The sequence below is a fragment of the Panthera tigris genome, chromosome B1, assembly GCF_018350195.1.
Source record: "Panthera tigris isolate Pti1 chromosome B1, P.tigris_Pti1_mat1.1, whole genome shotgun sequence".
Lineage (NCBI taxonomy): Eukaryota > Metazoa > Chordata > Mammalia > Carnivora > Felidae > Panthera > Panthera tigris.
The window spans coordinates 69,355,263-69,372,923 of NC_056663.1; the positions used below are offsets into that span (position 1 = coordinate 69,355,263).

General features: G+C 40.5%; 1 protein-coding gene across 3 annotated transcripts in view; it reads left to right on the top strand.

Moving 5' to 3' along the window:
• The first annotated feature begins 12,198 nt into the window (after window positions 1-12,198).
• The window catches only part of GASK1B (golgi associated kinase 1B), a 46,810-nt gene continuing 41,347 nt past the window's right edge, over window positions 12,199-17,661 (top strand). The window contains exons 1-2 of one of the 3 annotated variants that reach the window (XM_007084212.3): window positions 12,199-12,327; window positions 13,581-14,719. In XM_007084212.3, coding sequence (XP_007084274.1) covers window positions 13,822-14,719 — 898 coding nt within the window. In that variant the 5' untranslated portion in view covers window positions 12,199-12,327; window positions 13,581-13,821. Of the gene's footprint in view, window positions 12,328-12,716; window positions 12,867-13,580; window positions 14,720-17,661 lie in introns of those variants that run through there. The other 2 variants (XM_015538423.2, XM_007084211.3) reach the window with 2 other exon arrangements.

Consider the following 17,661-nt stretch of genomic DNA (forward strand, 5'->3'; position numbering starts at 1 on the left):
ATTCTTTTTAATGGTTCCAATTTTCTGTTGAAATTTTCTCATTCTTCATCTTTTTTGTTCATCTTTTGCTTTTTTAACTTTCTAATCTTAGTATTTTAAAGTCTGAATCACCAGTGGATTCTTTATCTCTTTCTCTCTTTTTTTAAAAGTTTATTTATTTATTTATTTAAAAAAGAATTTTTTAATGTTTATTTATTTTTGAGACAGAGACAGAGCGTGAACAGAGGGGCAGAGACAGAGACACACAGAATCTGAAACAGGCTCCAGGCTCTGAGCTGTCAGCACAGAGCCCGACGCGGGGCTCGAACCCACGAACGGTGAGATCATGACCTGAGCCGAAGTGGGATGCTTAACCGACTGAGCCACCCAGGCACCCCTAAAAGTTTATTTTTGAGAAAGAGAGAGAGCGAGAGAGAGCACATGCACACATACATGCACAAGCAAGGGAGGGGCAGAGACAGAGGGAGAGAGAGGATCCCACTATCAGCGCAGAGCTCAATGTGGGCTTGGGCTGTAACTCACAAACCGTGAAATTGTCACGTGACCAAAATCAAAGAGTAGGATGCTTAACCAACTGAGCCACCCAGGCATCCCCCTGTCACTCTTTTTAAAACGATTGTCTCTATTTTATAGTTCAGAAAAATAAGACATTGCATGAGAAATGAACTCCACCGTATAATGTGTAATACAGTCACAGGTCTTAAGTAGAATTTGGTGTAATGACTATCATTTCCCACGTTTAATCAATAAGCATTGTTCCTTTTTTAGAGGACCTGCAGAAATTACCCATATTAAACACACTGAAAATAAACATTAAATACCATTAAATGATGAGTAGCTCTAAATTTCTCTAACCTCTTTGCATTCATTAACTAGCTCTCCAGAGTGAAAATAATTATGGTTTTCTGTTTCTTTAAAATATTGACTGAAAAAGATTTCCAGTTTCAGAAACATAAAAACTAACGTCATTTGGTTCTAAACAAAAATATACCTTAATTATCAAGCTAAAACCATAGCAAAAAAAAAATAATAATGACATTATCACCTGAGGTTTTCCTCAGCCTATTTGTTCACCATGTAATCAGACTCTCTTAAATTAATTTCAGCAGAAAGTCTGCCAGTTCATGGGCTTGCCCCATAGCACATCAGGGGATCGTTAATACATTGGGCAGTTAGAAGAACAGTGGTAGTAGAACATCTTATTTTATACAGAAGTGGGAATCGTTATGAATATTTTTTTCTTGTTTCAGTAACAAGATTATAGTACTTTATAGTATGACATACTTTAATGTTTAAAGAATAAAAAAATGCAAGTGAGCACCGTAATACACTTGAAAGAAGTGTATTTATTTCACGGGCCCAAGTGTATAACTTTCACAGGCACAAAGTTCCCTGTTTTAAGTAAATCTAGCTAACCCTCACTGTTCATTAGGACTATTTCATATATGCCATCTTACAAATAAGCAACACTTTACAAAAGGCTCTTATCTACTACCTAGTTCTTAGAATAAATGTGTTTATACTTTGAACAGTCATGTGGATACTATAAAGATTACTATTCTTGATGAAATTTATTGCCTTCTGTCATGATTTCTTTAATCTCTTTTTACAGCGAACAAATGACTTTCTAAAAAGTCTGAATCTTGTAAGTACAGGTCACCTCCTGGTTAAAGCTGGAGTACTCCGCAGCAGCTAAAAATGTGATGGGCAGCCATTTTTTGGCCTTCTAACGTATGATGCAAACAAAGTTTACGCAAGTCAGAGAGAAGGACAAAGTTGTCAAGTCTTATTTTATGGAACTATGGGGATTCCAGCCAAATTTCTTCTGACAAGAAATTTTCAGTTGCCTTTGGGGGAGATGACCACTGGCAGCCTACTGTTGGAGACATTTGGTGCAGGAAGCCATTGACTTGCACAGGCGTATGGGAAGAAGAATGGTCAAGCAGTAGCCTGGGCTAGAGGAAGTCCAGTGTGAAGTGAGATGTGCTCCCAGGTGCAAAAAGTGGCCAAATAGCATTGGACTGGGCTTCTCCAGGTGATCAGGGCCAGCAGTGGTGACTCTGTGGTGGCCCTGTGGATGGCACCTATATCTCTTTATTTCTTGTCTTTTCTCTTCATATTGGTCATTTTCTTTTATTTTTAGCATGCGTATAATTTTCAGTTGCTTTTCAGATTATGAATTATAAACTGTAAAGGCTTTATAGAATATTCTTCCAAAAAGTATTAAGATTTTTAGTCAAAGAGTTACAGTGAATGACCTTGATCCAGTCAAGACTTGTTTTTCAGCTTTGTTATGCCTATTTCCATTTTGCTTTTATTCATAGGGGTGGTCATTAGCCCTAGGGAATGCCTAGGTCTCAGCGCTTCAAGTCTCTTCCATCTTGAATAACAATCTTTTAACACCCTGGTGCTCTCTGGTTGCTGAAATCTACCTCAGTTCTTGAGCTTTCTGTCTGCTGTTTGCTAATTTATTCAGGATTGCCTTGAACATTCACAGTTCAGAAGCTGACCAGCCATTTGAGGGAAATTTGAATGCAGATTTTTGGGCACTCCCTCCAAAGTTCCTTTCTCTCCAATATTTTGCTCCTCAAATCCCATCTCCTTGGGCATCCCCAAACTCACTCTCTGACTCCTCAGACCTAGCAGCATGCTGCTTTCTTCTTGAGCTCTTTTCACTCTTGCCAACACTGGGAAAGTGCCCTCAGAAAAATTCTGAGGAGTGCACCTTGTGTGCTTTCTTTTCTCAAGGATTCTTGCTGCTCAATGTTACTTGAGCTAGTTCTCCAATGCTTTCAAAGAATTTTTTATGTTTTCCCAACTTTTAAAGTTATTTTTGGTATAAGATTTAGTTCAACATAAGCTACATTATTGGGTCCAGGGCCAAAAATTTTATCCATTAAATTTTAATTTCAACAATTTGTTTTATCACCTGAGTGGTATTTTATTTTTATTTTTATTTTTTGAGAGAGAGAGCATGCATGTGAGTAGGGGAGAGACAGAGAGAAAGACAGACAGAAAGAGAGAGAGGGAGAGAGAGAGAGAGAGAGGAAGAATCTTAAGCAGGCTCTATGCCCATCATGGAGCCTGACTTTGGTCTCAGTCTCACAACTGAGAGCATGACCTGAGCCAAAATCAGGAGTCAGATCCTTAACTGATTGAGTCACCCAGGCACCCCACCCGTGAATAATATTAAAAAAACTTTTTAAAAATATGTCCTCATTATTTTTAATCCCTTTTTATTGCATGCTCACTTTGTCTTCCTTTAAACATTTTATATATATATATGTATATGTATATATATGTATATATATATACATATACATATATATATAATAAATTTATATGTGGATTCTGACAATTCTAAAATTTGTTTTTTTTTCCTTCTTTGCATGCTTAGTGATTTTTTGTATTCACCTCATATAAACTGATAATAATTTGTGGAAGTTTTAAATTTGAGAATCCTTCCTTTTTAGAAAACTTGTAAACAGTGGATTATATATGTTTTTCCTTATTTATTATGGGTCTAGGCTTAAAGTAAGAAGGCCTTTGAGTATCTAGCCTTACATACTGCTGAGGCAGAAGTTATATATTTTAATCTCAAATTATGCTTTCCATGGAAAATTTAGAAAAGTAATACAAATGTTTAGTGATATACTTAGATTCACCATGCTTCTTAGACATTTGAAAGCCTTAGCTACAGAAATTCCAAACCCATCTATTAAACATTATTTAAAAAAATTATGTATTTGAGAGGGAAAGTTACCTACTTGCTAGCAGAAATTCAACCAATTTTAAAGGATTTTTTTTCTTACTTAAGGAAAAGAAAAATGCCTTTTCCAGGATCCAATAAGAGAATAGGTGAAAATAAGCTTTGGTTCAGTTTGAAATTTATGATGGATTGGTACGTAAATTATTCATTAAATGAAAATGAATAATCTATGAAACTAATCAAGCCAGTCTAGTACCATTACTTGGCAGATGACAAATTTGGCCAGATTAGAATTGCCATATTTGATGCTGGGTATAGGCATGATCTATAAAACAATGGGAAGACTTGAAATCTGAACGTAGAAGATGTGTCTATTAGATGTGGGCAGATTCTAAGGGTGGTACATGGGCGAGAAGGTGGAGAACTGACAGAACTGAAAATTTTTAAAAGCAATCCAGTCTGGAAGGTCGGGTCCTACATGCTGCCTGACTTGCTAGACCACCGAGTATCTTTTTGGAACCCAAAGTAGCATGACTAATTTTAGCAGAATATACTCCTGCTTAATTTTGAAGTCTTTTGTTAAGTACAGAGGGAGATAGTGAGCAAATCCTGGATACCATGCTGCATTGGTAACTTGGTAAGACTGACCACTATTTCTTGAACCTGCAATTATGTATTCATCAGTGCTTTATCCCATCAATGTTTTCTTTCCCTGGTCTCTTTAGAGAGTGCTTAGTCATTAGCATCATCCTTCCAAGAAAAAAAGAGCAAGTACATGGTTTACAGATGGCTACCTTCTTTCTGGGTCGTCACATGGCAGAGACCAGAGAAAGGAGGCAAGCTCTCCTTTGTCTCTTCTTACGAGGGCAAAAATTCCATCATGAGGGCTCTACCTTTGTGACCTAGTTACTTCCTGGAGTTCCCATCTCCATTTATATCATACTGGTAATTAGAGTCTCAACATATGAATTTTGAGGGGGCACAAACATTCAGTTAATAGCCCTTACCAAAAGCACCTAGCTAAGAATATTTTGTTTACAAATTCCTCAACTCAGTGGAATTAAATGTAGATCTATTGTCATAAACTGTATTTCTGGCTGTTTCTATATTATGAGGAATTAGTACAGAGATAAAAAAAAAAGGAGTGCTGCCTTTGAGCTGATGATTACTTCAATCAAGTTTGTTTATTGCCCAAAAAACTGCAAAATAATGTGCTTTCTTAAACCAAAGCATTGGTAATTTCCTGTGGAAAAAGAATTGGGGTGTGTTATATTTAGGGAAATGACATGTTCATTCTTATACAAATATTTAGTTTTCTTCTGTGTGTCACACTACTTTGTATCTGCTCATTTTTTTATGTTTCAGAAACCCATTCCAGGCTTCTCACCAAAGCTTTTTGGCTTATAATTTTTGTCTATGCTACACATTATGTGGCCATGGGAACCCTAGGACCGCCTTTGGAAAACAGTGTGATTTTCCTATAAAAAGTGTCTTTATGGGTACAGATCTGGCGATGGCCTGCAGAGGATTTGATTTCTTCCTGTAATTTTCCTTAGACAGTCCCTCCACACCCAGGAGTGTTCCTGGTTTTCATTCTATGGTTTGTGAATTTTTGTCACTCTCAAATTTCTTCTTTTCCCAGTATCTACATGCTATGACCTTGCTTTGAGAAAGGGCTAGAATCAGTCCGGCTGGGTAGGTGAGGGTGCCTGACTGGGCAGAACATATGATATTAGCACAGTCTGTCTTTTCCAAACCAAGGAATGAAGTGCCAAAGAGGAAATGAACTCTCATAAAGAGGAAAAAAGTACAGCATAACTTTACATAAATTACAAATGCTGTTTTGACACTTACGACAACTTTTTGCTCTTTTCTATTCTTCCTTTTTTGGCATTTTCCTATCTTCTTGCTGGCCTGCCCTGTTCTTTTTGGGGTTCCTCAACTAGAGCCATGGTTCTCAAACTTTAGCATATGTCAGATTATCTGGAGGGCTTGTTACAATACAGATTGCAGACCCTCTCCTCCAGAGTTTCTAGTCCAGTAGGTTTTGGGTGGCTCAAGGATTCACATGTCTAATAAATTCCCAGGTGCAGTTGATGCTGATGGTCCAGGGCCACACTTTGAGAGACGATAGTCTGGAGATTGTGTTTTATCATCTTAACATTTTCATTCATTTATTCATTATTTCATTCACTCACTCATTCAGTCAACATTTATTGGGATATCATTGGCCTTTAGTGGGTCTTTAATAAATGGTAAGTTGTTGTGCATTTCCCTGAGTCTCAGCAGCCTATGGGTACCAAGCACTCTTTAGTGGGAGGACTGCACGGACTCTTACCCTCTCCTGCATAAAACAAGACCTCCAGCACCTCTCAAACAAGCATGCAACTGTGTCACAGAATGCCAGGGTTTGTCACTCAAATGCTTATCACCCAGTCGTTTCCAGTTACCACATTCCAGCTTCTCATGGATGTTTCTGTCTGTGCAGCTAGTAATGTTGACTGACTCACTGCTGAGCCTGCTGTTGCTGCTGCTGCCTTCCACGTGAAGCATGAGGGTCCGTGCCACGGGTGCAGCCTGCCAGGGCTCCCCAAAATTGCCAACACCTTGAAGCAGTCAGGAAAATGGGGTCATCCCTGATCCTGCTTCACATTTCCTTGCCTGGAAACCACAGCGGGCTGCTGATGCCTCGACATATCACAGAACAAGATGTGAAAATATATCCATCTGTGTTTGTCTGTGGTTATTTCCTGGGGCTTGAATCTACAGGGCTGGGAAGGTGGGAATGGGTGGCTGGGTAGAGAATGTGATATTAACACTTTCTGTCTTTTCTAACCCGGCTTCTCTATCAGTTCATGAAACGTGCGTGTGCAGTTTTCACACCCCAACGACTTCTCAGATATGCAACACATGTCTGAATCGCAGTGGGGGGACACAGGTGAGTCTCAGAACGGCTAGATGCAAATGAAAAAAGGACCCCAAATTTCTGTCTAGCTTCTTCTCCTGTATTTTAAGGTGTTTGTTTATAATCCCGTTGCATTTCTAGAATGCCAAATTTAATCTAGTCTAGCCAGGGGGACTTTCTTCCACTGAATGTACTTTGCAGCTTCTTTCTTTTATACAAACTCTGCTTTAGGTGAGGAGAAAAGAGATAATTTGTAGCTCTGCATAATTTTCTGCAAGGAGCCCAAGGATTCAGATGGCTTTATCCAATCTTCACTCCTCGACATAGGCTCAAATGGTTTTGGTTTTCCTATCCCAAGCCACAAATTACCTAGGGCTGGCGTGTCTGTCCTCGTTTCTGTCTGTGGCCTGGGAGTGGAGGTGGGAGGTAGGGAATTGAGGCCTTCAGCACCCATGGCTGTAAAAGAGGAGCTAAATTGTCTAGACTGTCCAGGGGCTTTTAGAGGGACCTCAGGGAGTTTCTGATTTACCTAATTCTTCTCTGACTCCATGATGACTCTGCATTCTTGGGGTTTAGAAGTATAGAAAAAAAAATGCTGGCTATTATAACATGTGTAAATCATCTAATTATCCAGAAGGGAAATAAGAACCATATAAATATGCTCTTTCAAATTTATGTCAGGTTGGCTGTCATACATTTTATTTGTTCTTGTATTATGCTCTGTCCATACAAACATTGCTTGGTTTCTGGTCATGTGGCAGGGGCATCCTGACGCAGACACAAGTTTATGCAAATAGAACAAATCCTCCCAGGGAAATGAGGCAAAAGGGATGATTATGGTAGATTTCCACAGCAGGAAAAGGCAAGGAGGCTCATGTTCCTCTTTGCCAGGTATAACAGTAGATACAGGGGAGAATACCCAATGCAATGAAATGTCAGGCCCTTCATCCCTTGGAAATGTGCCTATGTGGTGCCCTCCTGGTCACACGCGAGAGGTCAAGTTATGGCACTCAGCGTCACTTCACAGATTTGTAAGGCAGGCTCTGAGAAGACAGGCAGTTTTCTTTTCGAGTGTTTCTTCTATCTACAGCAAGTGGATGTGGGTCAACAGGAAAGATGTCCTTAGGAGTGACTAAATAATCTAACATCAGATGAAAGTGCACATGTTTTTAAATCAAATATAACACAATAACTGTAACTTCTTTTGCATATAGTTTTAAAGGCAGATATAATATAGAGCACAATTTAAGGAACTACAAACTTCTTGGTAGCAATCAAACACCTTTATGACAACATTTCAAAGACTATAAGCCTAAGGGTTTTTCAGGGTCAGGACAGGCCAGCTCGGGGATGCCCAGGCCTGGTGTTAGAATGGATAGCAAAAGTCTACGGCCATACCACCCTGAACGTACCCGATCTCGTCTGATCTCGGAAGCTAAGCAGGGTCGGGCCTGGTTAGTACTTGGATGGGAGAATGGATAGCAAAAGTATTAGCAAATTCTGTATGACAAGCAAGACAGAGTGGGTACCCAAGAACCTAGGCTAAAGCCAGGATTATAGTTCTAGAAGGCTATAGGTCCTAGAGAGTCAGGAAAGTTGTGAGCAAGGGTTAGGAACCCAGTGGAAGGATCTGGTCAGCACAGATCCAGGAATGAAATGTCCATTTGTAGTAGGTGTGTAATCTATGTAACAAGCACGGGCCAACAAGGAAAAGCTTTAATACTTAGGTTTTCAGTGACTGGAGTCCTCATATATTCCTTTTCACTTTCTGAATGGCTCTGAGGAGGTACATGAGCCTGAGCCCACAGTAGCAGCAAAAGGTACACGTGACAGGAGTGGGGAAATGAGAAATGTGAGTGAGAAATCTGGAGCCCTACGCACTGCCCAGTCTGGTCCTGGAATTTTCCCAGCTTCAAGGAGAACCAGCCTTTATTGCGTTTGGTTCTTACAACTGGAAGCCTTGAAGGATTTAAAGATTATTTTACTGCTGATGAAACCTAAGACTTATCACTTAACTGCATAAAGGTGTTAATTTGCTTCTGAACCCAGCCATTTAACTTTTAGAAGAGTGAATTACAAATCCGCACATTGGAAGTTTTTCAAACTATGGATTGCTGGGCTCTACCTCAGACCAATTAAATTAGAATCTCTGGGGAGGTGGATGGGGCCTAGGTGTCTATATATTCTAAAAGTTCTCAATGATATTTTTCTTTAACTTTTTAAATTTAATTTTAAATGCTGAAAGTATCATAGACTCTTCATTGTAAATAAAAATATGTAAAAATTATTACTTCTCCTTTTCTAGACAGAGGCAGAGCATATGCAAGATATAAAGAATATAAAAAGACTATTTGTCTACCTACCACCTCTTTCATAAATCATAAATGGGTAGCCAATAGATTGTCCCAAGATAAACATCCTTTCACAAATACCATACAGGTCAAGAAATCAAATGCTACCACAGGCTCCAGTTCCTGCTCATGTTGCTTTTCCTCACTACCTTCTCTTGCCTCCAGAAAGATATAAAAAGTTTCCAAGGGAATTAAAAAAAAATTTTTTAATGCTTATTTTTGAGAGGGTGGGGAGGGGCAGAGAGAGAGAGGGAGACAGAGGATCTGAAGCAGGCTCTGCGCTGACAACTGCGGGGCTTGAACTCACGAACTGTGAGATCATAACCTGAGCTGAAGTTGCACGCTTAACCGACTGAGCTACCCAGGCACCCCAGAGTTTCCCAGGTAATTTTAGTGAGCCTTATAATTGCCTTTTGGGGTGCCTGGGTGGCTCAGTTGGTTAAGCGACCGATTTCGGCTCAGGTCACAATCTCACAGTTTGTGAGTTCGAGCCCTGCGTCGGGCTCTACGCTGACAGCTCAGAGCCTGGAGCCTGCTTCCGATTCTGTGTCTCCCTCTCTCTCTGCCCCTCCCCTGCTTGCACTCTGTCTCTCTCTCTCAAAAATAAACATTAAGAAATAATGAAATAAAATTAAAAAATAAAAAAATAATTGTCTTTTCACTTTGTTTTCCTCATGGATTTTTTTTTTTTTAATGGAGAGAAAGTACTTTACGTATGAGGATTTGATCAGTCTCTCTGATCACATAATATTAATACCAGTAATAAGTATTTTGAGTGTTATATGTACACGCACATGTTATAGGCATATGTGACTGTTATATCGTGGCAACAAATTTTCATGCCAGTACTCATTCAAGGAATTGAGGTTTATTTTTCCAAAACAAAATTAAACTTCTCTCTTGAGCCACATAACACCCGATGGTAGAATATACCTTTCTGTTCAGTGTCAACAGTGACCATGAGCAATAGATTGCCACTGCTTCCCCCTTCTAGAATGAGGCTCCACCACGCCAAGGGAAATAGGTTGCTGCCTTGGGAAGCCAGGGGTTGCTGAGGCCAAAGATTGTGGTTGTGTGTATCGGGCCACTTGTGGGCGATATATACAGGCCCAAATGAGAAAGCCACCGTGTTGGCCATTTTGAATGCTGAGAAACAGCCTGAAAAGAGATGACCTCAACAGAACAGAGGGCTACCAGATCCCAAGGGACTGAGGAGACATCAACAGCCAGCGGGAGAGACAGTAATAGGGGTGTTTTTGAAGCAACTGCAAATGCCCACCAGATGATCAGCTTTATATACCTGCACTAAAGTCCAGAGACCTTATAAATCAATTCACGACAATGTAATAGAGTAGCAACACATTTCTACTGTTACTACTTTTCTGTTCCCACTACTCTTCAACTCGGGAATAGCCAGAGAGACTCGGAGTGGGGTGAGTGGGCTTGTGGGTGAGGAATTGAAGGTCTTAACAGGAAAAAAAAAGCAATCCAGGATGAATTTTCCCTCCCCCTTTTCAGTAGGTTTTGGCTATGCTTTTTGAGGGACAGGTGATTTCTGGAAAAGGAAAAGTTAAACAAAATTTGAAACTTTTGACCCTGTTTGGATCAAACATTTTGATCAGGTTAGGTGCAGATTATGTGTGTGTGTGTGTGTGTGTGTGTGACGAAAATGAGTGGAGACATTTTAAAAAATCCAAGTATGACTAGAAAAGTCATATCTGGGTTTTTTACCCAAGGGAGTGGGAAAGCACTACTAAGCCACAGAGCAAGTTTGAATAGGCAATGGGGAGAATGATGAAAACTGTTTTCTGATTACATCTGACGGATATTCGTGTCCACTGTGTTGGTTATATCCACATATTGACTATACCAATAATTCAGTGAGTGTGTTCCTAATTCTACCATGATACCTCCCCCGACCCCCTGCCTCCTTGGTGCAATGGTGATTCTTGTTAAGCTGCCTGGGCTAGGAGAAGGGCCTCTGAGAAGTTCAAACAAGTGCTAGAGGAATAAAGAACATTAACTAGCATTTCAAATTGTCATTCCATCACCGCTATCTCCTTTAACCATTACAAGAAACCAATGGGGTACGTGCTGTCATTAGTCTTCTCTTAAAGACGGAAATTGAGGCTAGAGAGGTAAGGCTACCTGTCACAAGGGACCACAGCTAGGAAGAGAAGAAGGGCTAGAAGCCAGGCTTTTACTCTCTGGAGCCCATTCTCTAAATATCCTACACTTTAGCCTCTACTAATCTCTCTTGTGGCTGTAAGGGGAAGCAATGCACTGGTCTTCTTCTAGTAAAAAGACCTTTTTTGGGGAGAGTGGCAGCCAAGCAAATTTACTAACTCATGCACTTCTCATCTAACTCTGAAACGTTTCTTCACTAAAAATTAAATTGCTTTAGAAACAGCCAGCAGAGGCTTCTGTTTGTTACAACCTGGCGTCTGCTTTTAATTTGAGGTGCACTTTTAATTTTGAGAGGTCAGTTGTTCTTCTCGATGTGTGAAAATAATAATATGGTTATAATAAAGCAACGCTGTTATGGCTTCCTTTCAAGAACTTAACATTTAGCACCGAGAAAATAATCTTGTGCTCATAGAAGTGAGCTTTAAGAGTTTTGGAACACAAAGAAAAATGCTTTTGGAAAAATGCTTGAATTCTCATGAAGGTTAGCCAAAATCCACAGGTACTTCTAGGCCATTGTCAATAGTGGAATTGTTCCTCTCCTTTCTCTATGTGGCAGAACTTTTAAAAAAACAGAGAGGTCTGAGTTCGAGTGCTAAAGTAACAGTTGTATTAGAATTTTTTGGCATTTTATCACTTAGAAGATTGTTCTTTCCTTTTCTCTATATTTTAATTCCCTGATCTTTTATTTTTTATTGCATTGTAAAATGTAGTAGTTTTAGGATTATATATCATACACTAATCTCTTACCCCCTCCTCACCCTAGGATCCCAAACTTCTTTTCCAGTGGGGAAAATGTTCCCTGTAGCCTTCCTGCCTTCTGACTCTATTTGCCATAGAAGCAAAAAAAAAAAAAAAAAAAAGGAGCTTAAATGACACCCAGAGGTCATCAACCCTACCTTTGTGCCAGGATATGCAATCTCCCCAAGCCAATTACTAACCTGTTTTTAAAACAACCTCCAATCAGAGAGAATCCATGACTTCTTTTTGTGAGCTGTTGCACTGTGCAAGACCACACTATAAATGTCTTCGCCTATCTGTACGTACTCTTATCTCACCGTTCTATTTTTTTCCTCGTGGAAGTTAACCCTTTCTTACCTTTTTATAAACCTGTAGGCCCCTTCTTCTCAGAAGAGTTGGCAGACACATGTGACTCTGTAAACAGTCAAGATGGTAAGGTAAGTCGTAGTTCCGGGAACCTGGGTGCTCTAAATCCCCAGCTACGTGGGAGGGACAGCAGGGCAACGGGATTCCTCATTTTATAAAGTATTTATCCGGCTGCTGCCAAGCAAACACTCCCAATCCCTTTTTAACTTAGGAGACTGACATTTCTGAGTCTGTTTCCAAACAGGACACTAGAGGGCTCCCAGAGGTTAAGAATAAGTGGAAAATTATTTCAATGAAAACTGCTTCTGTACGGCTTTTGTTGTTCCAGAATTTAAAATCAAAGTTTATTTTTTAAACTATTTAAAAAAAAAAAAACTTAGGCATCTGAAAACTGGGATAGCAGCAGCCAGTTCACAAGTAACTGTTTTGCTTTGCAATCAGTAGTTTTCAAGGGAGCTTTTAAAGCTGAGCTGAAATATTTGAAATGTGGAACACTCTTGACCATGAAATATGTTCTACTTACATGCTTCAGCCTTTAAAAGTTCTTTGCATTACAGTCAGGGATTACATTCTTCCTGGAGCCAAGCATGGGGCCAGCTGTGTAAGTAAGGTTGCTTGTGAGTTCTTCTTTTTCATAATGTGAAAAAATAGAGCTAAAGATCCCTTTATTTTCTTTCAGCTGACTTTTGTGGGAAGAAAAGGAATGAAAAGCAGTCGGATTTGTGTTTTGTGTTTGTGTGTGTGCATGTGTGTGTGACTGAATCAATGTAACTTCTGTTAAGATATATGGATGTTTATGGTTTCATATTACAATAATTCCTAATGCAGGATGTTGAAACATACTCTGAAGAAAAAACTGTACCATCAGATTAAGATAATATGTTTCTGAAACTGAATGTTAATACTTGATGCTTCTGCCCAATTTGTAATGCAGGACTTTAAAAAGTAAACACGGGATGGCAATAGATTGTTTTTAAAAACTACCTATCACTTGTCTTAAATTATTTCTAAATGTCAAAAAGGAAAAGCCTGGGTTGGTCAAATGTCAATACATTTCTTTCAGAATCAAATTAAATGACTCCAGCTACAAGTTATAAAATATTCTTGGATTTTAGGGCTTTGTTTTCATTACTCTAAACTGAGTATCAAATCTATACATCTATCTTGTGTCTATTTGTTAAACTCTCTTTAAAAAAAAAAACATTTCATGGCGGTGATATTTATGAAAGGAAAGGGTTACTTTTTTTTTTTCCTTTACTCTTGAAGAGGAACTGAACTCGTCTGAGATTGTGACTCAGTTAACTCTGTTTCCATTCATTCTCAGACACAAGCCACACTTCTCCTCGGGGAAGCTGATAGGAGTTTAAACGGTTTGTCGTGGCGAGCGTCGGAAACATTCCCAACTTCATCACCAACCCTTTACACTTCCACCTTTACTCTACCCACTGGAGACCACTTATATACCTAAGCAGAGGCGACAGCTGAATTCAGGAAACCATGCATCATGTCAGCAGGAACCAACTGCAGACTTTAAAGTCTGCTCAACATGTGGATGCAGCAGAGAAATGACCTGTCCAGACAAGCCAGGGCAACTCATAAACTGGTTCATCTGCTCCCTGTGCGTCCCGCGGGTGCGTAAACTCTGGAGCAGCCGGCGCCCAAGGACCCGGAGGAACCTCCTGCTGGGCACTGCCTGCGCCATCTACTTGGGCTTTCTGGTGAGCCAGGTGGGACGTGCCTCTCTCCAGCAAGGAAGGGCAGCAGAAAAGGGGCCGCACCGGGGTCGTGACACCGTCGAGGCGCCCTTCCCTGAGATACCCTTGGATGGTACCCTGGCCCCTCCAGAGTCCCAGGGCAATGGGACCACGCTGCAGCTCAACGTGGTGTACATTACCCTACGCTCCAAGCGCAGCAAGCCTGCCAATATCCGTGGCACAGTGAAACCCAAGCGCAGAAAGAAGTATGCAGTGGCATCTCCGGCCCTGGGGCAGGAGGCTTTGGTTGGGCCATCCCTTCAGCCACAGGAAGCTGCAAGGGCAGCTGATGCTGAAGTGCAGGGAGGAAACCTGGGCAAGGTTGGGGAACGACCCTGGAGGTTGATACGGGGTTCAGGGGTGCAGGTTGGTGGCTCAGATTTTCAGCGGCCCGAGACCAGGGAGAGCAACATCAGGATCTACAGCGAGAGCGCCCCCTCGTGGCTGAGCAAAGAAGACATCCTCAGAATGCGCCTGTTGGCGGATGGTGCCGTGGCCGGTCTTCACCCAATATCCTCCAAGAGCGGAGCCCGCTTGCTGGTGCTGGAGGGGAGCGCCGCTGGCTCTGTGCCTGGCTGCGGCCCCAGCCCCTGTGGACTGCTCAAGCAGCCCTTGGACATGAGTGAGGTGTTCGCCTTCCACCTGGACAGGATCCTTGGGCTCAACAGGACCCTGCCGTCTGTGAGCAGGAAATCAGAGTTCATCCAAGGTAACAGCTTCACATGCTTCGTTATTTGCAGCTGTTGGGGATTCGGGTTGATTTTTCTCTTTTCCCTCACTCTCCTTTTCGAAATGATTTTCTCCACCCACGTTTCACATTTGGACAGCAGCAGCATGTCTTTCCATACGTTTGGCATTCTTTACTTTCCCAGCTTTGGGAGGATATGAGAGTTCCAGGGAAATGCTGTACTCAACATGCAAGAGTAAGCCCACACTGTGTAATCTTTGCTCTCCATTTCCCTCCCTGCACTTCCCAGTGGCTTATTAAATCTAATTAAAGCCAGTGGCAATTTGCATGATGAGAAGAGGAAGCGGGGTGGAGGCAAAGAACTTGCTGACAGTCAGGCATATTATTAGAGAGGTTACTATGGAAGTAAGTAGAATTTCATTCGTTAGGAGTTTTTAAAAGGAAAGGGGAAATGGGTTATCTTTCTTCAGCAGATGGAATCTTCTTAAAAAGCCCAGAGCCAGACCATGTTAACTTCGACCCTTGGATTCTTTTACAGTGGATTTAACCTCCTTATTTTACAGAGAAAATGAAGCAAAAATAGGTAATGTGTTCAGTATATATGCTAACTAGCCCTACGGTTTCTTCAAGCCTGTGACTGCAATTTATTGAGCCCGATTTCTAAGACTCTCTCAGGTGACGGACGATTTGGCAGGTTCTGGGGATATGTAGCTAGTCACTTTAGTTTCAGGCAAAGGGGCTGATCTGTGGCCATGCTTATGCCATATAAAGGATATTCTCTGAATCCTGAGGCTGTTCCAGGCTTTGAATACCAAGTAGGGTGGGTCAGTGGCTCGTGTTTGCAAGCAGAATAATGCCAGAAATTGCCAGTATGAATCTAGGTTGGCCCAACAGGCTAAAAAGGAGCACAAAGGGATCATAAACTCAAAGAGTATTTTCTTGCTTTGTGTCATAAAATTTAGCATTTTATGGAGCCTGGACTGGAGTGGATTAAGATTCTTGGGAGTGGCCAAGAACTAAACTGCATTTCCAATGACTTTAGGATTATAATTTAGTCTTAAAACCAGTACTTCTTGAAGTACCAGTGATACACTTGGAAGTACTTGGAATTCCTTACTTATCCTGGTTCATGTCTAAGTGCTTCAGATTCACAGGTATGTTTCGATGTCTCCAGTTCACAAAATAGTCCATCATGATTGTGCTGATACAACTCAAACATTTAACAAAAGTTTGGTAAAAGCTAATTTTTATTGGGTGCTCGCTGTTGGCCATGCACTATAATAATTGATTCATACAATTCATACATGCCTTGACTGTATGTTTCTCACAACAGTGCTGTAAGGTAGATACCACTATTATTTACATTTAGTGGATATGAAAATTGAGACTTATTTAGCCAAAATAATCGGCCTCAACTTCCACAGCTAGTAAATGGCTAAGTTGAGTTTCAAACATAGACCCGGCAAACTGCACAACCTAAGCTCTAAACCACTGGGCTTAGGTGACTGTGTTACTTATTTTCCAAAGTGGAACACCCTGGAGTAAAAGAAGATATTAGTGGGCATTGAGATAATGGGTATATACCAAGTCTGTCTTGGGCAAAGCAACACATAGCATAGAGTGACGCTTATTATCCTATACTGTCATTCACTATCCTGTCATAAAAGCCCCTGTGTAGAGAAGGTGAATTCTTGAATAGATCCTGAGGCATAGTACCCCAATATGGCACTCCCCTGGGATGCTCTTGGATGAAAGTCCAAAGAATAAGATAGTGGGTAGGAACTTGGAGCTGTTACCAACCATGGGACCCAGAAATGTTACAGTATCTCTGTATGGCTCAGTTTCCTCAACTGTAAAGTGACAATAATACCTGCCTCATGAGGTTATTGTTAGTGAATCCATGAAAAATACGTGGAATGAGTGCTTGTCACACAGTAAACCTTCAATAAATATTGTCTATTTTTGTTACTACGCTATACACATGAGGTACCAAGCTCACTGAGTCACTCACATACCCTCCAGTCCTCACATAGATATCATTTCTTTATGTGACCTGAACAGGTCTAAAACCCTGGTTTCTTGATTGCTCAGTTAAACTTTTTCAAAACCAGGATTCCTTGAATATATTTCATTCTGTGCTCTGAATATCCAGCATTTTTGGGAATAAAGAGTGCAGTTGCATTCGATTTGAAGGAGAGATTTATAATCCCAATATATCCTAGCATTCTTCTCTTGTTTCAGAAGTAAGTAGTGATGGAAAGAAACCAATGAGGTTGTATTGATATGACCCTCCATGTGATGAGTTAAATACCTAAGATTATATCTCAAACAATACTATATCTTTCTTTGTTTTTTCACTTCTCCTATGTAGTTATTTAAAGATGTAAAATCAAGCCAATTTCCTCGGGAGTCTATGAGATGATTTAAATATAGTTATGAACACTCTACACAATATAATTCTACTTATGTAGGCTATTACATTGATATAAAGTACATAAATAGTTCAGTTCTGCTCATGGTAGGAGATGTATGTGGACAGTCTTAGCTTCTTGGTATCTCTCTCTCCATCCACCAATTTCTAGGCTTTTCCTGACATGTCTTCCCTTTCTTGATTTCCACAGAAGTGTGTACTTTCCTCTGGGAGCCTCTTATTCTTCTTTCGGTCCAAGCTTAGATTTGTTTCAGCCTCCCTGTCTACATAAGGAGGTGATAGATTTTATCTAGTTACCCACGACCTATTTCTGCTTCATTCTGTATCATCTCTTTGCATTTTGGTTGTTCATTCAATCATCTTTTTTTCCCACTAGGTCTGTAGATGTGTGAAGGCAGAGATATTTCCTGTCTTTGTTTTATCATTTCTAGATTCAAGTGGGGAGTCTGGCCCATAGTAGGTGTTCACTAAATATTTTTGAATGAATGCAGGGATATAGTCTGAGCCTGTTCCACTGACTCCTAACAGTAAA